Here is a 22,186-nt window from a genome sequence, read left to right on the forward strand (position 1 = left end):
TTTATGATGTTTTAAAGTGTTTTTAGTGCTTTTGTTTGCCACCCTGGGCTCTTGCTGGGAGGAAGGGTGGGATATAAATCAAATAATAAATAAATAAATGTTGAATTTATATATAATAATTGGATAATCACTGTGGATAATCACTATGTTCTATATAGGATAGTAACTTCATGTGGCCCTGTTAAAAAAACAACCCACAGCTATTTAAAACAATCTTTATATAATTGTGTGTGATAGGATTTGAGCAGTCATCAGAGTTTCTACTAAGGGCAGTCTGCTGTGGCTACCACTATTTAAAAAATGTTTCAGTCAATCATACTTAGAAGTGTTGCTGTAGTGAAATGGGACTTACTCACTTTTTATAATTTTTTTTTTAAGCATTGGCTACAGTTGAAGATTTCCAGATTCGTCCTCACATGCTGTATGTGCATTCTTACAAGGCCCCCACTTTTTGTGACTATTGTGGAGAGATGCTTTGGGGCTTGGTACGACAAGGGTTGAAATGTGAAGGTAAGCTGATCAATAAGTGTGAGTCTTTAAGTATAACAGGTATCTGTTAATGTCCCTAAGGGGCAGTATGGCCTTTCAGTGATTTGGGGTATTGTAGTTTAATTGTATTTAAAAACAAAATGTAGTAGGAGTGACTCATGAGGCAAGATGTGTTGTTATTTGGATTATAAATAAAAAACTTACAAAGCCAGCAATTCTACCTCCTCTGGATAGTGGTTTTCTTCTGTGGCAAGCAAAATGTTTGTTTTTCGGGGGTGCAGAGATGCAAACAACCAAATCCTAAGGCTTTTAGGGCTGTCAGGATTAGGGCATGCAAAGGGCAATGCCAGTGCAATACTGGAAGCTATAACATTATGCCAATTCTGCAAGCAAACATGCTGGTGCAAATGTTTTGGTCTGAAGTGTTGATTGGTGAAAGGTTTCCTTTCCTTGTCTCAGCTTTTTATAACATGGGGATCCCTTTCCATGTGGCCTTTGCTCATTTGGTTGCAGTACCTTCCCCAGTTCTCCTGTCAACGGCTGTTGTCCAGGTATTAGTAACCCAGCACTTCTTGCTCATTGGCTTTTACTCAACTCCTGTGGTTCTAGCAGAGCCAGGAGTACATTGTTTAGACAGTCTGCCAGAGGAAAAAGAACTGAGGAAGATCAGCAGCAACATGAATTGCATAACAGGCCCTGTTTTGGGGCTTTAGCCAGGGTGAAACAGGGTCAGAAAAGCAAGTATTTAAGCCAAAAACAAATTCCATGCATTGCAAAGATCTACTATTAATTACACTATTGCTGTACAACTCTAGGTGGTTTAAATTTTTTAAACTATTGAGAGTTAAATGACCATGTTTTGGCTTGGTCTGTCTGTTCCGGATATAAGATCCTAAGCTATTATTTTCAGCTCTGCTTAAATGAGTTTGTAATAAGTTGTTTATTCCCCTTCCTCAATGCTAATTTTATTAGGATGTGGATTAAACTACCACAAGCGATGCGCCTTCAATATCCCAAACAACTGCAGTGGTGTAAGAAAGAGGCGTTTATCTAATGTATCTTTACCAGGAGCTGCACTTTCAGTCCCAAGATCAGTACAATCTGAATACACAGCTACAGCTACAGAAGAGGTATTTAGACAGGTTTTTTTATTACAGTGGGATTCAACTCAAATTGCATAAACTGCTGTCATATGTCAAAGCACATAACCTACCCTATACATTCCCTGAATATGTGGGGCTCTAAGAGCTCCTTATCTATATTGAGACTTAATTTGAGCTGAGGTTCACCAGCTTAAATCAATTCCAGAGATTTGTCCTAAAATGTTTGTTTCTTAAACCTTTAAAACACTTTTCTATTAAATATCAAAATACATACCATATAGATAAAAACTATCAAAACAAAATAAAGTAATCCCTACACTTACCAATTCATGACATATTCCATTTTTGGCATGATAAATGCAGCCACTAATCATTTTATGAGCATGATGCAACATGGTTCTTGGTGTAGGTTTGTAACCAAAGTAGCGCTAAGTAAATTGTTCTCTCAGCACAAGGATTTCTGCTTGTTCAGTGGGACTTTCCTTTCCTCTCCTTCCCCGGCACACCCTCTAAATGTCATGGGATTTCCCCAACCTTCTACAGCAGATTTTGGGATGGTGCAGGGGGAGGACAGGGAGACGTTTGGTTGTGCGAGTGTAAATCCTTGCACTGATGGGACTTAATCACTGATATATTACCTTTTCTCACCCCAGTGTACAGTGTACACTCCAGTGTACAGTAATTTGAATGGTAAACATATTTCTTTTGTCCCTTTTGTATGTTTTTGGGTATTTATATTAAATCAATCACTTATCACCAAGTGATCCAGGTTAATCATAGGACTTAGTACGGAAATGTTACATATCTATTCTGTAAAAAGTAGAATGTAAGAACATGCTTTATTGCTACTCCGAGTATAATGGAACAAATATATAGTTCAGCAGTGTCCTTCTGCTTGAAAGATAGGTGACTCTGTTCATTTGCGCAGACGCTATTGTGGTAACAGTGGAGGTGTCTTCAGTTAGACTTGATCCCTCATCTTGCTCATTTTAAGGAGTTAATCACTGGCTGGTGGCCATAGTGTGGTCAGTTGGCCTTGGCTAAAACAAGGCATGGAGTTTATCAAAAGTCATGGTGGATGTCATCAGAAGAGGCAGGGAAGGCTGTTGTAGTGCCTCTGGCAAATGCCAACTGTTTTTTCATCCCTCACTTGGACTGGTGTACTAATATGATGGCTTTTGTGTTACATAGAATTGCTCATTAGGTGTAACTTTTTCCAGGCTTAAGTAGAAATATAAGAAGAGCCCTGCTGGATCAGACCAAAGGTCCAGCTTCCTGTTCTCACAGTGGCCAACCAGATGCCTATGGGGAGCCCACAAGCATGAAATGAGTGCAACAACTCTCTTCCAATGTCTCACTTCACTAGTTTGCTACAGTCTTGTTAGTAAAGAAGGCCTTGAAAAGGATTAAGGAGCTAGAAAATGTAGGAGCGTAGGGAAAGGATCAGGAGAATTAGGCTTGGATTGTACTTGAATTACCTCTTTTCTGTATGCAGAAGTTCAAGCCTTGTGTGTCTGGGTTTGTTTTCAGCGTTCCCATCCAGAGCCCAGTAAGAGGATTCCTTCCTGGAGTGGGCGTCCAATATGGATGGAAAAGATGGTGCTTTGCAGGGTGAAGGTTCCGCATACCTTTGCTGTTCATTCTTACACTCGACCCACCATATGCCAGTACTGCAAACGGTTACTCAAGGGTCTTTTTCGCCAAGGAATGCAGTGTAAAGGTAAGAGTTTCACTTTCTGCTACTGAAAGGTTAATATTGTTGTTTAGGCTTTGATACTCTCAACCATAAAACCAAAGTTTGAATTCAAATTGTTTCAACAAGAAGGGTTGCAAGCTTTGATATTCTTTTTTTAAAAAATGGCGAACTACTTCCTTCTACATAGAAAATCCAAGGGTGCAGAAACACCTTTTTTTGTGGAGGGCAACATTTCCCTGCCTTACTATTAGACATGGGACCACCAAGTTTGCTATTAATATACATGATGTTGAGGGACCAGATGGAAAGCTGAGGGTATGGTCAGGCTGGCTGATCTTCAGCTGCATATCCCTGTAGTAGAAGATTGGCAAAGTAAGTAGTTATAAAGCCATATCTACTTTAAAAATGTTGTTTCCATTTAATTTGTACTCTTCCTGAAACATTTAAAGAACTTGTGAAATATAGTAACACTATATTTAGCCGAGATCCAGCAAACCCGCTTATTTTCCCAAGTCTCAAATGTAAGCTGTGATTCAGCATAGTGGTGTAACTCTTCTGCTTATATATAAGCAACAGTCTGTGTCTCCATATCATGGATAATCTTTTTCTTCTTTTCCAGACATGTGCATCTGTCCCTGTTTTTACTACTTGCTATGGACCAGCCCTGTAGCCTTCCTTGTTAGGTGGGACAGTCACATTTCTAGATGGAACATTTGTGGGGGGGAGGTGCATAGCACCAGCCAATCCCCTCTCCCCTGTTCACTGGTGGGGAGGATGTGAGGGCCAAGCCAGGGGAAGGCAAGACAGTGAGTTTCCCCCTCATTCCTCTTCCATGTAGAGACCGTGTTCACTTACATAGTGGGTTATATAAAGGTCAAGTTAACAGAAACTTTAGTATGAACGACACCAGCATGGCATATTCTTTGTTTCATAAGAAAAAAGGATGTTAAGGATACAGTAAACAAGGGGATGCCAAAAAGTGTAAAACAAGCAAAATAGTTTGTGCTATAACACAAATATAAAAACAAACAAATAGAAACAGAGTGGTTGCACTATAATGTTCTCTCATAGTCAAGTATTTAGGGAGAGTGGTGCTGAGAACAACATGCATAACTTTCTTGTTGAAGTCAATGAGATTGAGTCCTTAACTTTGTAAAATATTTCCTGCGATAATAGACTTCCTTTTGTAAACATATAAAAATGTTTGATAAGCATGCAAGAAAGCTTTCTGAATGGTAGGCTCAGAATACACCTTTTCAGAGAGAAAAAAAATGCATAGCACCTAAAATCATACTTTAGAACAGTTGCAGCTTTTGTTTTTCCTAGAATTATGTAAACATTTATCAAAATTAAGGTTAGCTGCCCTTTCTTTTTCATATGCAAGAAAAACTAATTGGAAACTAATTGTGGAAAGCAGTTGGATTTTTTTTACTGGTTGCTGGGTTGATTTTCTGCCCAGAAACCCTGAAAAGACTTCATGCTGAGCTGAATATATTGGGAAAATCAGAAATTAGGCCAGAGTTACAGCCTACGTGGCCAGCTGGCCAGGTAACTGCAGTGTTTCTAATCCTCTAGGGCTGTTTTCATTGTTTGCCATCAAGTACTCAGGAAAAAAAGAGGAAAAAATAGCTGCTATGATTGGGAGTATAGTGATCACTTTAAAAGAGTAAAAGATAACATAGGGTACATATTTTTTTCAGATCACTTTAAGTTATCTCTTCACCCATTAGCAATAAACACACTATCCTGCTCTACTCATCATAATAACTGCAGAATAAACAAACTCTTCTTACTGCAGGCAAACAGATGTGCTTCTTTGTTGCTGGCTAGATAAAGAACGCAACAAACTAAAAAGCAGAATGAAGGAAATCCCAATGGATAGAGTCTCACTCTAACCCATAAAACCTAATGCTTAATTTTTCAAGGGTCATGCTACTATAGTACTATACAGCCTGATTTTTCAGGATCACTTAAGTAATTATACGGTGATTGTGACTTTTGGGGGCTCTTCCAGATCAGGCTTTTGTTGTGTACTCACCCTGCTTTATTCACTTATTTTGTTTCAGAGGGTCCTTTTCTTAAATTGCTCCTGTTCTTAAAACAAGCTGCCATTCTTTAAATGGAGAATGTCATTGTCTGTAATGTCACAAATTAAAAAGACAATTTTCCAGAAAAATCTGGGGGTTGGGCGGGCGGGCAAAGCACAGCTCTAGGGATGGTGGTGCACCCATTTGTCCCACCCTGGCTACAAGGCTGGTATGGACCCTTGTCTTACATTATGTATGCAAGGTGCTTAGTTACTTCTGGCCCTCAGTAAGTATTATTAGTGTTGTGTTTGGCTTTTGAAACTGTAAATAAAGGATTTTGTGTGTATTATTTTGCGTACTTCATTACTGAACTCTTTACCTGAAGATATTTTAACTGCCGTGATACTACAGAAAACTAATCTGCTGGACATTCTTTTCAAGAACACAGCAATTGTCAGATTTGAAGGTTTCTTCTCTCAAACAAATAAGGTTGATGTGATATTTACCGGAAGGAGGCTTTTACTGTGTGAATTTTGTATCTTAATGGTTACTCATTTGTTGTTGTTAATAATATTATTATTAATAATAATAATAATCAGCAGGCAGCCACCCAGTCAAACCTTGTGGGCATTTTAGCCAGCATTTCCAATTGCTAACCACAGTGAATATTATTAACATCAAATAGTATTTTTATTTTCCCCTCATTCCCTACTGCTGTGGGCAATCTTCCCCCTTAATGACAGTGTTTTTTTAAAAAATCTTTCTTGAAAAAAAGCAAACTTTGAAGGTGGCTAGCATGAAAACCCCTGAAGCTACCCACCTGATATTTCGCAGGGTTAACTCCTTCTGTGGGGCTACCATGTCACCAAATGTCATGTCTCTGTTTGAAAAAACAAAACCTTTATGTTTATTTTAATTTTAAAACATTTTAAAATTTAAAGGTGCTAGCTTGAAAACCCTTGAAGTTATCCACCTGCAACTCGGCAGGTTTAATCCCCTATATAGCAGTTACAATGTCTCCAAATGTCATGTCTCTAGGTCATAAAATGTTATGTTATGTTACGTTTTATTTCTAGGCCGCCTTTCCACCAAATAGGCCCCCAAGGCGGCTTACACACAAATAAAAATACAAATACAAAATACAAATAAAAACAATACAATTTACAAAAAAAATAAATCAAACTAATAAAGTCCTAACATCTCTAAAAAAAACAGGAGCAGCAAACCAAAAGCATTCATCTTCCTGGTAAAGGGCAGTCCCCAGAAAAATGTCACTAAGAGCAGGGGTGGGGGGCAAGGCAGGTGGAAAAGCATGCCCCTTGATGGTCCCAGCACAGTCCCATTCCTGCAGCAGCACATCTCAGTCTGCAGCTCTTCCTGATAAGGCCCAGGCAGAGGGGTGGGGGGCAAGGCAGATGGAAATACTTGCCCCTTGATGGTCCCAGCACAGTCTTATCCCTGCAGCAGCACATGTCAGCCTGCAGCTCCTCCTGATAAGGCCCAGGCAGAGGGGTGGGGCAAGGCAGGTGGAAATGCTTGCCCCTTGATGGTCCCAGCACAGTCTTATCCCTGCAGCAGCACATCTCAGCCTGCAGCGCCTCCTGATAAGGCCCAGGCAGAGGGGTGAGGGGCAAGGCAGATGGAAATGCTTGCCCCTTGATGGTCCCAGCACAGTCCCATTCCTGCAGCAGCACATCTCAGTCTGCAGCTCTTCCTGATAAGGCCCAGGCAGAGGGGTGGGGGGCAAGGCAGATGGAAATGCTTGCCCCTTGATGGTCCCAGCACAGTCTTACCCCTGCAGCAGCACATGTCAGCCTGCAGCTCCTCCTGATAAGGCCCAGGCAGAGGGGTGGGGCAAGGCAGGTGGAAATGCTTGCCCCTTGATGGTCCCAGCACAGTCTTATCCCTGCAGCAGCACATCTCAGCCTGCAGCTCCTCCTGATAAGGCCCAGGCAGAGGAGTGGGGCAAGGCAGGTGGAAATGCTTGCCCCTTGATGGTCCCAGCACAGTCTTATCCCTGCAGCAGCACATCTCAGCCTGCAGCTCCTCCTGATAAGGCCCAGGCAGAGGGGTGGGGCAAGGCAGGTGGAAATGCTTGCCCCTTGATGGTCCCAGCACAGTCTTATCCCTGCAGCAGCACATCTCAGCCTGCAGCTCCTCCTGATAAGGCCCAGGCAGAGGGGTGGGGCAAGGCAGGTGGAAAAGCATGCCCCTTGATGGTCCCAGCACAGTCCCATTCCTGCAGCAGCACGTCTCAGCCTGCAGCTCTTCCTGATAAGGCCCAGGCAGAGGGGTGGGGGGCAAGGCAGGTGGAAATGCTTGCCCCTTGATGGTCCCAGCACAGTCCCATCCCTGCAGCAGCATGTCTCAGTCTGCAGCTCTTCCTGATAAGGCCCAGGCAGAGGGGTGGGGCAAGGCAGGTGGAAATGCTTGCCCCTTGATGGTCCCAGCACAGTCCCATCCCTGCAGCAGCATGTCTCAGTCTGCAGCTCTTCCTGATAAGGCCCAGGCAGAGGGGTGGGGCAAGGCAGGTGGAAATGCTTGCCCCTTGATGGTCCCAGCACAGTCTCATCCCTGCAGCAGCATGTCTCAGTCTGCAGCTCCTCCTGATATGGTCCAGACAGAGGGGTGGGGCAAGGCAGGTGGAAATGCTTGCCCCTTGATGGTCCCAGCACAGTCTCATCCCTGCAGCCATAAAGTTGTGGCTGTTTTGGTTTGCAATGTGAGTCAATGAGCTTTCTGGAGAGCTGTAATATCCAGATCTGGATCTAGAATCTGACCAAACCAGATTGGGCCTGATCTGTATTTACAAATCGGAGCTGCAAATTGAATTAGGGGGTCTGTGCACAACCCTAGGATCACGCTTTTTGATGATATTGTCACAGCTAGATGTAATCTTTTCTAGGAGTGTCTCCTGGCTGATTTCCCAAGTATTTTGATTTTAACCTCTTTTTTTTTTTTAAAGATGTCCTCAAAGCTTTTTAAAAAAATGTCTTTAAAGATGTTTTGTTTTAATGTATTTTAAAGTCTGTTTTTATGACATTTTAAAGTGTTTTTAGTGCTTTTGTTTGCCGCCCTCGGCTTCTGTTGGGAGGAAGGGCAGGATATAAATCAAATAAATAAATAAAATAAATAAAAGTACAATACAGATATGACTATAATCTGCAATGTGGAACTAGTAGATGGAAGTGAAATTTTTAAATGCTATTTGCTGCTAGGGCTGTGTGCTGTTCCTCTGGCATTTCTGTGCTTTTTTTTTTTTACTCGGACAAATCCCTTGTTTTCTGTGCTAGGCCCAGAGGAGGGATGGCTTTGTCCCCTGCATGCAATTCCTTCTTGCCTATGGCTACCAGGTGTATGCTTAAATACAAGTCTAGGCCAAATATGTCTTGAAAAGGAACAAAATGTAAGTGTCATGTAAGGGATATTTCATAGGAGTTTCTCCACAAATTTATGAACACATAAGCATTTTTTCTTGCTTTAGACTGCAGGTTTAACTGTCACAAGCGTTGTGCCTCTAAAGTACCCAAAGATTGTCTTGGAGAAGTAGTGTTCAATGGAGGTAAGAAAAAATATGTTTTGGAATAGTAAAGAATCTTCAGATGAGTAATCAAATGATTTTTGTGTTGTATTTGAAATCATGATGAAAAGTATTTAAAAGGTGGGATAGAAATATCTATATATTTAAATTTTGTAAATTTTCTTATGTAGTTGAGAATTAAATAACATAGGAAGAGCCTGCTGGATCAGGCCAATGTCCCATTTAGTCCAGCATCCTGTTGTCACAGTGGCCAACCAGATGCCCATGGGAAGCTCACAAGCAGGACCTGAGTGCAAGACTGACATGTTCCCTACCTTTGCTGAAGTGAAACATGTTAACAACATAGGCCTCTTCAGCAAGGTTAGTAGGCAAGTTTCATTACAAACATTAGTATGCAATCCTATGGTTGCTAGGTCTTGTCTCATGGGAGGGGGACATAGGATATTGTGCTAGGGGAGGCTGCATGGTGCTCTGGATTATTTACTGCTGGGTAGCACTGCCATTTCCCCCTTTAAATCTAACTAGGTCTGGCAGGAAAAAATCCATACTTGTAGTATTTATAGTATTCAGGGGAGGATGCTTTTCTAGACTCCTGCGCTGTTTATAGGTGGCCAGTGTCCAATCTGCAATTCCCAGTTTCTCTTTTGAAAACTTAGAGGGTAGGGAAATGCAAGGCAAGATGAATCGACCAGGCTGAAGCCAGGTAAAAACATAACCAACAGTTCAAATCACAAGAACTGATTTATTTGGAGCAGGGGAAGAAATAGAAAGCTGTTTTAAATGAAAGAAAACTTATGTTTGCTAACCAAGTCTGTCATAGTAATTTACAAATTATCTTCAGCATAGGTTATCCCTGGCAATATGTAGACGGCATTCAGGGGAGAGATAGAGATCTTTTAAAAATCTTATTCATTTTTTAATCTCTGGAGATTCAGTTCAGATGGAGGGCTGGCCAGGTAGGCAGGGGATCCGCCAGTCAGGGGAAGCCAGATCTATCTGGCATGCTTTGAGAGTCATCACATTACACTGATAGGTGGGCTAAGAAGTGTGAACAGGGCAAATCTCCTGATTTTTTCTCTCTGTTTGACTAAGCAGGGTGGGGTTGGGGAAGCAATTCCCTATGCATGAGGGAGATGCTTTGGATGTGACGTGCTCTCTCCTACTGTGGAAAAGTTCTGTGTAAAGAAATCTCAGCTTCAGAAGAAGGCAATGGTAAACCACCTCTTAATATCCCTTACCATGAAAATCCTATTAATAGGGTTGCTATAAGCTGGAATTGACTTGAAGGCAGTCCAATTCATTTTCAAGCATGATTGCATGGGAGTAAATCCCACTGAACTCAATAAGCATGCAAATGATCAAACCTCCCTCCTCCCTCCCATCACCTCCTTTTTGCCCCTTCCCTCTCCCTTCCTTCACCTCCACCCTCCCCTTCCAATCCCTTCCTTCTCCTTCCCTTCCCTTCCAATCCCCTCCTTCCCCTCCCCCTCCTTCTGCTCCCCCTTCTTCCTTCCCTCTATGCTCCCCTGCTCCTCTTCCTCCTCCCCCATGGTCAGTTTTACCTATCCTAGCCATGATTGCACATGAGTAAATCCCACTGAACTCAATAAGCATGCAAATGATCAGACCTGCCTTTTCCATCCTTACCCTATCCTCTCCCTTCCTCCTCCCTTCTTCCTCTCCTCTCCTACCCTCTTCCTTCTTCCTCCTCCCCTGGTCACTCCAGACTTCCCTCCCCATGGTCAGTTTTATCTATCCTAAGCATGATTAAAATGTAAATGTACTGCCTTCAAGTTGATTCTGACTCATGGCGACCCTATGGATAGGGTTTTCATGAGGCTGAGAGGCAGTGACTGGCCCAAGGTCACCCAGTGAGCTTCATGGCTATGTGGGGATTCAAACCCTGGTCTCCCAGGTCACAGTCCAACACCTTAACCACTACACCACACTGGCTCTCCTATCCTAAGTATGATTTCATGGGAGTAAATCCTACTGAACTCAATAAATATGCAAATGATCAATCCATTCTCAGCAAATTTGCACAGGATCCCATTTCCTACCTCCCAGATTAAAAAGCAGAGAAATTCACTAATAGGCAAAAAACCTTGCGGTTTAAGAACGTACCTATAGTCCACAGATATTTCTATCAAACTTTAAAAAGCAGGGAAATTGGGCAGCTATAGTGAATGCACCAGGGGAGCAGGAGACCTGACCTCTCTGAGATATTGTACTGCCCTACAAATTTGTCAAAATGCAACCACAATTTGGGTTGGTCTTTCACAGTCCAATCCAATTCGTGTGTACCTTGGAAGAATTTAGTAACATGTGCCTCTGAGCATATGGTGAGTGGTGGCAACACCTGCAATCAGCCCAAATAACAGAAACAAGACATGTGCTGTGCTGATCTTGTTTTAGCAGGGAGGAAGCAACAATATTAAAATAGTTGATACAGTTCAGATCGTCACTTTAAATATGTTTGATTTACTTTGCAATTTTAGTGAAATTTCGTATAGTAAATCATTTTCTTTTGCTTCTGTTTCTGTGAATATGTGAAGTACAGCAACACTAAAAAAAAAGCTCCAAAAATAATTGTGGAATAATGGCACAGACTGTTCTGCAGAATAGTTTCCAATGGACATGAGTGTCTCAGTTTGCACAAGTTAAAACAGTGGGAGGTGAAATATATTCTAGCAAAATTCTAGGTATGCTCTATGTTTTTTAATTGACCATGTCCACCTTTCCTTAAGTGGAGTAGTTTAAGCATAGCAGGCTGAAAACATGCATCTTGGGCAGGCCATGTTTGTTTTTCCCCACAGCTAGAGTCATTGCTGAAGTAGCAACATATTGTAATCAGTCTGATTTTACATCAAACTGCAGTTTCAGATTCAACTTTTAATGCACCCAAAATAGAAATAGAGCTAACCTCTAGTTTGAAACGCAAAAGGCTATCTTCCCCATCATATGACACTGACCAATAAAAAGGCTTTGCAATTAATAAAAATAAATTTGACATAAATTTCTAGGATGAATAATGAGGGAAATAAAATTTTCTAGGTGAGATTCTCTGTAGAAACAGTAGTAACACAAAAAAGGAGGAAAGTAAGGAGAACACCAACAAACATGCAAAGATGTAATTCTCCATCTTTGGAGATGGCACGTGTTGCCACCACTCGCCATATGCTCAGAGCACATGTTACCAAATTCTTCCAAGCTGCACAGGAAGTGGATTGGACTGTGAAAGACCAACCCAAATTGTGGTTGCATTTTGACAAATTTGTAGGGCAGTACAATATCTCAGACATGAAGTCAGGTCTCTTGCTCCCCTGGTGCATTCACTATAGCTGCCCAGTTTCCCTGCTTTTTAAAGTTTGATAGACATATCTGTTGGCTATAGGTACGTTCTTAAACCACAAGGTTTTTTGCCTATTGGTGAATTTAGTTATTAGCCACCCTCAAGTAACAAACATTGAGGGTGGCATTTAATTTTTTAAAAAAATTTAAAACCCACAAAAATAAATAATTTTATGGCGTTGTATTGTGGGGTTTCTAGGAGCGAGCATTTCTACCTGAAAGAGACAGCTATAAGAAAAGAAAGTTTGCATGCTATTTCTCTCATCTCATTTACCTTGGGATGGATGGGGATGCCAGTGCAGCACTTGCTGGTAGACATGCACCCAGGGAGCCTTTCTCAGGTCCCTGCAAGTCCCCCTGCTCCTCCCCTGTTGTATTTAGGCTTCTAAGAAGGATTTATTTGTAGCCAATAGAAGGCTATTTTCAAGCCTATTAGAGTCTCTCTCTCTCTCTCTCTCTCTGTGTGTGTGTGGCATGTTTTGATTAACCCTTACTTCTCCAGCTGTTGACACCTCCTGCTGAAAAAAAATGCATGTGCTGGAATTAGGCTCGAAAGAAGCCTTCTATTGGCTACAACAGAAGGTTTCTTTCAAGCTTAGTGATTTTGGGGGTCACTGCTGGGGAGTGATTTAGGCTTGAAAGAAGCCTGCTATTGGGAACATTGTCCCTTACACACTACAACTAGAGTTGAAAATTGACTCCAGTCCAAGGGTTTTTTCAAGGCTAATAGTTGTGGGGGAGGGAGGTGATCTTCTACCTTGAGGGAAGGTTAGCCTTAATGGATGGCAGGGTGGGGGGTTGAATGTCAGTGGGGCTGCGGTGCCCACAACCATTCCCCAGGTTACCAGATCTGTCCACTGCCCCCAAAAGGCTGATGACCCAATGTCAGAAGTTTTCTGGAGCCTCATTGTAGCAGCCATTGGTATGTTAGGCCCTTTGTGCTGTTATAGAATCGATTTCCTAGCTTTATATTTGACACCCCTGCTTTAATTGCTATCATTATGCATCTCCTAATTTTGTCTGCATAGGGAGCATTTGTAGAGTCTTTTCTAAAGCAGAAGTGTTGGAGAACACAGCTGTTTGTGTAACATTCCTTTTTTGTAATTTTGTTTCTGTGGCTGTCCAAAGAGAATCTGTGTGGCAGTTGTGGCTGCCTATCCTTGGCTACCTTGCTCTGTTTGAGGCTGTAGGAAGCTGGATTTAACTTGCATTAGTATTGAACCAGGTGTAAGGGGAGTTCTGTTCTCAGATTCCCATCCTGTCCACACCCTTCCCTGGAAAGACCTAGTCATGATGTTCTTGCACCAGAGGATAGGGAGTTGGCTGGCACAGGAGGTGGAAGAACTATGATTATGCCAATTTTCCACTGATGGACAATTGCCCTGTGTCAGGAAGTACCTACATAACATGAAGTGGCCTCAGCAAAACAAAACAAAAAATAGTCCAAATGTTTCTGCTTGCTCTCCTGTCTTGGCTGTGTTTGGTTGAATGTCTGAATTTTTGCTACATATGTACTGAGGGCTCAACATATTCCTAATTCATTTTTTCAGTAATTTGATATCCTTCCAGAATAAAACTGTGATGTAAAAGATATTGCTAGTAGCCTGAAATGAATAATAATCTTTTGCTTTAATTTGGAATAAGAACCAGCTAGTCCATGTCAAGATATTGGTATGCCAATGGAGGTTGACAGCAGTGAGATGAACAGTGATGGAGGTAGGGGCTTGGATGATGTGGAAGAACCTTCTCCTCCAGAAGACAAAATGTTTTTTATGGATCCAGCAGACTTAGATGGGGACAAAGATGAAGAGACTGTCAAAACCATCAGGTTTGTGAAATCAAGGCATTGCATTGGGAAAGCACACAATGCTTGCAGTTCTATTAAAGGCATTTTTCTGTGCCAACCAGCAGAAATTCTGCTGTTCAGTTTTTCATATGGATGCTTTTCCATTCCTGAGCACAAGTGGAAAAATGTCAATTAATAGAATTGATTAAATGTGAAAGTATGTAGGCTTGAACCTATTGAAAGTAGAATTCCTTATGAACGTCGGCATGGAAATAAATTACATTATTGAAGAATGCTTAGCTATACAGACTAGTTGACAGAAAATGTTATGCTGACCTAGATTTATAGAATTGCTTTATTCTCCTGACCTTAGGCCAAACTCATCCCATTCCTACTGCAAGTCAATTGATTAAATGGAATTACATAAAGAATCAAATGTGCTCCTTGTGTATGTTGTAAGTTAGTTTAAAAGAAGCTCTTGTCATCTGAATGTTCACTGCAGATGTGACCTTTAGATCTTTAGATTTTTTTTGACATGCTGCAAGTTATAGGCAAGAATGTTCTGCTTGAAGGTTATACAGAATTATAGACTCATTTAGGATGTGCTGAAAAATGTATGATTAGAGCCATGCATTTCTTTTTTCAAAGCCCTTCGACAAGCAATAATATTCCGTTAATGAGGGTTGTGCAATCTGTCAAACATACAAAGAGGAAGAGCAGTACAATGGTGAAGGAAGGATGGATGGTTCATTACACTAGCAGAGACAACCTGGTCAGTAATTTTAGCCCTCTATTTTTTCATGTAATACATCTGTTAAAAGAGTTGCTTTAAGCAGGGATGGGAAACCTGTGGCCTTCCAGATGTTTCTGGACTCCCAACTCCATCAGATCAAGCTGGGGGGTTATATTGGATACATCTGTAACTAGAAGCCCAGGTGTCCTCTTTGGCTTGGAGTGCCTTTTACCAGCTCTGTCTGGTTTGCCAGTTACAACTGTTTCCTGGACATGGGTAGCTTGACCACTGTAGTCTATATGTTGATAACCTCAAGGCTGGATTACTGCAATGCACTCTTATGTGGGGCTGTCCTTGGGCCTGGTTCTGAACCTCCACTCGTGCAGAATGCAGAGGCCATGGCACAATTGGCTGCCCATCCACTACTGAGCCAGGTTCAATGTCCTTGTATTTATTTACAAAGCCCTGAACAACTTGGATCCAGGGTGTCTTTGGGTTCGTTGGAACCCTTATATCCCAGCTTGTTCACTGAGATCACCTGCAGGAGCGGCGTTGATTGTCCACTGAGCTGACAAGGCTCATTTAACATCGACACAAAATTGAGCTTTCAGTGTCATTGGCCCAGTTCTCTAGAATGCTCTGTCAAAAGAGATTCAGCAGGTGCCTTCTGTTTTAACCTTTAAATGCCAGCTGAAAACCTTCTGTTCCACCAGGCTTATGCAGGCAGTTAAGAAGATGTCAATAGCTGAGCTTTGTTTTACTGTATTTTTAATGGTTTCTACTGAATGTTTTTTATTTGTTGTAAACTGTTCTGATTTTTTTAAAAACAAAATGGTGGTATACAAATATTCATAAACAGACATACATGTGATACCATTGTTAGAACATCTGCACTGGCTGCCTATCTACCGAGCCAGGTCCAAAGCCCTTATATTAGTTTACAAAGCCCTGAACAACTTAGGTTCAGGGTACCTTAGGGACCACTTAAACCCTTGTATCCCAGCTCAGTCACTGAGGTCATCTGTAGTAGCATCATTGGCATTCCTCCCTCCCCGAATTGGCAAGGCTCATTTAATAGCAATGAGAAATTGAGACTTTAGTGTCATTAGCGCGGTCTTGTGGCATGCTCTGCCAGTAGAGATTCTGCATGCTCCTTCCATTTTAACCTTTAAACATATGCAGAAAAGTTTTCTATGCCACCTAGCTCATGCAGGCAATTAAAAAAAATCTTTCTGTAATAGTCAGTTGATGTCTGATTTTAAATTTTTACATGGTATATTGTATACCGTGTAAAATATTACAATATTATACAATTAATATTGTATATATTATGATTGTTGTAAACTGCTTTGATTTTTTTATGAACAGCTGTACATATACAAATATTTTTGTAAATAAAATAGCATGGCCAATGGTTGCGGGTTGTGGGAGTTATAGTCCAACATCTGAAGGGGGCCATAGGTTCCCTATCCTGGTTTTAAAGTAAGAGTTTTGCTTTAAAACTCATAAGAAGGGCAATAATCTAGGCAACTCCATGTGTGCAGCTGTGGGGGGAAGAAAGAATCCCGTATGTGTGCTGAACTTTGTTTGTGATGGCAACCAACTGAAGTTCTGTATGCATGCTGGGTTCAGGATCACAATGGTGTGGGAGGGTCTCCCTTATCCAAGGCAAGCCTCCTGAGTCAGCATTGTTGCAGTTTCTGAGGAGCTAGAAAGTGTTGCCACAGTATTGTCTTCTTTATCCTCTTCCTGCTCCCTCAGACCCCTTGAATTTTATGGTTTCTCTCTTGTGCCAGATCTTCCCAAAGTGCTGGGACAGTGATATATACTGCAGCTGCCCTGGGATAGGAGGTGGGAACAGGAACAAAAGGGGGCACAGGAGGTATTGGGAAATGTCCTGGTCCTATGTTTTGCTGCACAGGATTGAGCTTTAGATATCTGAAAGTATGCATTGTTTGGCAGTACAGTTGATAGACCTTTAAGGTCACCTTAAATACAGGCCATTGAAATTCCTGGCATGCACTCAAGTAGAAAGTACCAGTGGCCATGTCTTAATGAAAAAAAACTCTCTTATATTTGCTTCAGAGAAAAAGGCATTACTGGAGACTGGATAGTAAATGTCTTACGCTATTTCAGAATGAATCTGGGACAAAGTATTACAAGGTAAGTGATAATTCACGTCTCATTTTTTGCTGATGCTAGTTTCCATCTAAAGTGCCATTTCCCTATTGTTATCTGCAGTTGGATCCCTTCCTTTGCAGCCTTCTTTTCTGGATCAAACTATTTGTGTATTAACTGTTCAAACTTGGATATCATAGGTGTGTTAAAAATGAGATGTTCATTTAATGAAACTGTACTATATTTCCTGTATACAGTTCTTTCATCTGTTTGTTTGTGAACTGCAAAGTCCAGCTGTATAGGAATATTTTCCACCCTTTGAAACTGGATTCATGAATGTTTGAGGAGCAGGATAACAGAAGTAGGATACTTCCTGAAGAAAGGGACAACATGTGTGGGATTGAGCAAAGGAGAGTGAGGGCCAAAGTTGGTCCTGGCCAGTGACATAGTTCAAAGGGTAGCTGGGAATGGGAAGGATTAGTGTTTGATAGACTATGAAAAATGAAAATATGCTACCTACACCTGCTTGCAAAGTGGATGGTGAGAGGTTTCTCCCACTTTGGATATAGCACAATGATTCTAGAATGTTAAGCCAGGTCATAGGCTGTCATCAAAAGTTGACTGTTGTGGACAATGTAGCATCAGAGGTGAAACGTGATTCTAACCTGTACCGTGGGAGGAGATTGCCAGCTGAATCCTGAGCAAAGGCATTGGCAGCCCTTCTTCACTGATATATTTGTGGAATCCACAGGAGTGTGAAAGGACTAGAACCAATGCCACTCAGTGCTACCAAAACATTCCTTGTTGAGTTCAGTAGTGTACATGTTGTTGTTTAACCTTTTGTGTTTAACACTTCTTGTTTCCTTTAGGAGATTCCACTTTCTGAAATTCTCCAGGTGACTCAGCCACGGGATTTCTCAAATGTGGTGCATGGCAGCAACCCTCACTGCTTCGAAATAATCACTGATACCATGGTGTATTTTGTTGGCGAGAATAATGGCAGCAATCACCACAATCCTGTTCTGGCTGCTACTGGAGTTGGACTGGATGTAGCACAGAGCTGGGAGAAAGCTATTCGTCAGGCTTTGATGCCAGTCACACCTCAGGCTAGCATTTGCACTGCTGCAGGACAAGGGAAAGATCACAGTAAGAGAAGTTTATTTTTAAGGGTGATTTGCGAAATAATGGGTCCCAGTTCAGCATAATATATTTTATGTATTGCTTAGGCATGCAACACTTCATGTGTTTGGCTTCATATTTACATTAGGCCTTCCACTGCAACATACGTTGCATTAATTAGTACATCAGTGCTGTGCCTGCTGCAGTTGATTTCTGGCTTGCTAATTCTGCATATGTAGCAATTTAAGGGACTGATTGTAAACCTAAAACCTTGTGGAGCACCATACTAATAAGCAGCATTATTTCTCCTAGTCCCATGTTGAGCGCAGGCCTGGTATGCTAATGTTGCCTCTCCAAACTATATTTTCAAAGGCTTTCACTTCATGTGTGTTGTATCCTTTTGGCAAACTGTGATGAAGTCATGAAGTGTTTATATTCCAACTACAGGGAGGAAGCGCTCATAGAATACTGTTGTACAATGCAGCTTCTGTGAGGGAACAGAAGTCAGTTTGGCTGAAAGAAAACCTCACAGGGGACCATTATCTGAGGAGCAGGAACACTGTACTGATGGCAGGAAGAGAGAGGGTGGAGACAAGGGGAGAAGATTGGAATTCTGATAGGAAGAGAGTTAGCAGTGGCTTAAGAAAGGTGAGGCTTGAGGGAAGGACAGGTGAAATTAGAACATGCATATGCTGTAAGAAAGAGGGCTAAAAAGATGGGAGATGGGAAGGAAAAACATGGAATCAACTTCTTATGGAGGGACTCTCCTTGTATTAAAAATAGGGCTCAGCCCTAGGACAGTGTAGCCCTGATTAGGGGCAAAGAATGGAGAACTTGGCTGGGGCAGGGAATGTGATTAAAAGCACTTTTGAGAAGCTACTAGAAAAGTGATAAAAGACAACCAGGAGTGGAGATCCATGGAGAAGGACTAGGTTACCTGACTGTACATTATGCTGATAAAGGAGATTCTGGCAATGCTTAATTTCCCAAAAGCCTGGTGCTGGGATTCAGGCCTGTATAATAGTCATGCAGTACACTCTCAGCCTGCATCCTTCGTAGGGGGAGGCTGGAAAAGATGTAGGAGGAAAAGGTACTCCCTACATTCCTAGAAGCACTCTTCTCATATTGGATGACTTGGGTCTGGTCCTGAGAATGGCAGAAATACATATGTGTTTGCAAGTCCCTTAGTTCCTCAGAAGTGGGGACCTAAGGAGAGCATGTGGCTTGAAGGAAAGAGGGGCATTAAGCAATGTTGATGGCCAGTGACAAAAATGGAGTGGATGGAAAATATTCTATGCAGCTTAAGAGAAGGAGGAGTTTTGGTGGTTTTGATGTCAATGTAGTGGAGATTTTGGAGACTGTGGGTTAGGGGAACACAAAGATGACTGGAAATGTGAAGAGGGGAGCTACTACTAAATTTAACATATTGATTGGAATGTCAACCAAATGTTTTGGATGCTAGGCCATTAGTCTTTCATATTACTTCCACATTCAAAACATGTATATTTTCTCATTGCAGAAGAATTATCTGTCAGCATTTCTGTTTCCAATTGCCAGATACAAGAAAATGTGGTGAGTCACAAAATAATAAATACTATTGTAACTGGATTGTTATCTGTTGTCCCTGATAGCTATTTTATATTAAATATTAGAGTTAAAGGCAAATGAAAAGCTGAAGAACTCCTTGTTCCCATTAGGCAATCTAGCTTATTTAACACAATTACTTTTTGTCTGAAAGAAAAAATATATATTTGTTTATGGTAAAGTATGTTAACCTTTTTAGTAGTGTGACCCATCCCCTCCACCCATTTCATATGGAGGAATTGAACTAAATATAATAAATTTCAGTGATAAATTTTGAACATGTAATTTGAAGCTATCAGCTGTTATTGAAACTTTGGATGAGAATTAAGGCTGGCTTTTTTTTTTAAAAAATACTCTGTTGGGACTGCCTCTTTGGTAGTTATTTCCTTGGAGGAGCAATGACTTTGTTCCTTAAGTATTCTTATTATACCGCCGCATAGCCGAAGCTCTCTGGGCCGTTTACAACAATTAAAAACATTAAAAACAAATATACAAATTTAAAAACACTTAAATTTTTTTTTAAAAAAGCATGAATTGTGCACCCATATGCTGAGCTAAAATCATATTGTGCTTTGACTTGATTCCTTCTAACAGTAGGTTGATTGTCTGAGGGGAACCTCCTCGAGTAGTCTGGGAGAACTAATGCTGCAGTCCTCTGCCCAGTTATTCGAGAAGCAAGCCCCATTGAATCCAGTGGAACGTCTGACTAAATATATATAGGATGTGGTCTGCACATCATTAATAAAAGTTTTGGTTACACGCAGTCATTGACAATTGGTAGGATAATTAGAATGAATTATTGAGAGTGATTAGTATCGTTGATAAATGATTTGCACTTTGCCTCCCTATTCCCTTGTTTGTTATAAGCTTATTGACTAGTGATATGCCTGCCAAGTTCAACGGTTGGGGGAACTGAGTTTCTTTGTTGTCCCTGTGCAGTCACGCACACTGCTTCTGTGCCTGCTCAGAGTTCATTGGGAAACTTCTTACGTTAGGCTAGAACTTTCATGGGTGCCCTGCCCCCACCTTCTATGCACACACATCAACAGGCATGAGTTCCATCTTCCCACTCAATTTTTTCTCCCTGATCTTGGGTACTCTGCCTCCTGACTTCTGTCTGACATGCAGAAGCAGGCTGGTTTCCTCTGGAATGTGCCCATTTCTCAGAAATGTTCCTATGGCTCATCCAAAGTCATCTTAAAGCAGAGCTGGTGGTAGCTAAATGAGCTTTCCCAGTGTCAGTGATACAAAAAGTAGCAACACCAAGTCTGGGGCCCGGCCCAGCCCTTGCTCGCATTACAAATCTGTGTGACAGTGTGCACTGTATATGCACCACTGTCAGAAGTTCATCATTGGTTGCATCCACTTAAAATGGCAAATTGTGTAATGTGACAAATATTTTTGATTGGATCTGCTAAAGAAACAAAGAGCTATGGTTCTTAGAGGGCTTTTATAACTTACATCTTATATATATTGGCCTTAGCATTTGAGCACACCATGGTGAAGGGAATACTATTTTTTATTGTTTATCAATGCACAGATGGAGACAAGCTTAAGGAATACAGATTACAGTGTTGATTTTAAATCCTTTGAAGAAGGGCCATGTTTTTGTGTGCTATCCCCATCTCACTTGAACACGTTACTATATATTGTAAACAATGCCAGCATGAGCAAATTTTAACAGGTGGGAATGGACAGAGTTCATCTTAAAAAATATAGGTCACAACCCCTTTCTTACTTAGTTTAGCATATACGAGGTCATAGCACTTAACTTAGTTTCTGCCTATATCATCGATTCAAATATTTCCTCAAGTAATTCTAATATAATTTTCCCCTGCCAACCCCATCTCTTTTCCTAGGATATCAGTTCCATATATCAGATCTTTGCTGATGAGGTGCTTGGTTCTGGTCAGTTTGGCATTGTATATGGAGGTAAGTTCAAATAAACAATCACTGCAAGTGCAGACTTGTGAAGCTATATTTAGTTTCTCTTTAGTATTGTTTTCGTAAAAGGTTGATGAGGTATAATGCAAAATTTGGCTATCTGTTATAAAAAAGATGATAAATTATTGTGGATATAATGAGATTTGAGGGCAATAATGAGGACTGCAGCTCAGTGGTAGAGCAGATGCTTTGTGTTCAAAAGCACCAGGTTCGATCTCTGTCATCTCCAGGTAGAGCTGGAAAAGACTCCTGTCTGAAACAGTAGAGAATTGCTGCTAGTTGGTGTAGAAAATTCTGAGCTAGGTACAGCAGCTTCCTAAATTTGAGGCGATCCCCCCTCCCTTTGGCTTTTTCCAGCTTCATATCAATGCTGGTCAAGGCAGCCATGAGGTCTAGAAAAGTTTCGGACAATTTTAGCAGACTCAACAGGCCCTCAGAATTACTCAGCAGCTTAGCTAGACAGTCTTGCTTCATGCTGCTTCTTCTCCCAGTTCAGGAGACATCAGTCACTGTCACTTATGCAATTGCTTGCCTGGTTTACAACACTCATTCCCATTTAGTTGGTTCTCTTGCCACCTTGTGTAAGTTAAGTAATATTACTGTTGGGTTGCCTTTTGTTTTATCTAGTGAAAATAAGCCTATTTTTTGGTACATTTTACTTATATTTAAATCTTTAAGGCAGGAACTCTTTCTGT

The 22,186-nt window shown here is 41.3% G+C and overlaps 1 protein-coding gene across 3 annotated transcripts in view; it reads left to right on the forward strand.

Annotated features, from left to right (window-relative positions):
- PRKD3 (protein kinase D3) overlaps positions 1-22,186 on the forward strand; it is a 102,298-nt gene that overhangs the window by 65,663 nt on the left and 14,449 nt on the right. For all 3 annotated transcript variants that reach the window (XM_061624665.1, XM_061624664.1, XM_061624667.1), the window contains 10 exons: positions 379-510; positions 1,462-1,619; positions 3,123-3,312; positions 8,800-8,877; positions 13,852-14,035; positions 14,642-14,765; positions 16,812-16,889; positions 17,714-17,990; positions 19,483-19,535; positions 21,407-21,479. In XM_061624665.1, the coding sequence (XP_061480649.1) occupies positions 379-510; positions 1,462-1,619; positions 3,123-3,312; positions 8,800-8,877; positions 13,852-14,035; positions 14,642-14,765; positions 16,812-16,889; positions 17,714-17,990; positions 19,483-19,535; positions 21,407-21,479 (1,347 nt within the window). The remainder of the gene's footprint in view (positions 1-378; positions 511-1,461; positions 1,620-3,122; positions 3,313-8,799; positions 8,878-13,851; positions 14,036-14,641; positions 14,766-16,811; positions 16,890-17,713; positions 17,991-19,482; positions 19,536-21,406; positions 21,480-22,186) is intronic.

This window comes from Rhineura floridana, chromosome 4 (genome assembly GCF_030035675.1).
Source record: "Rhineura floridana isolate rRhiFlo1 chromosome 4, rRhiFlo1.hap2, whole genome shotgun sequence".
NCBI lineage: Eukaryota > Metazoa > Chordata > Lepidosauria > Squamata > Rhineuridae > Rhineura > Rhineura floridana.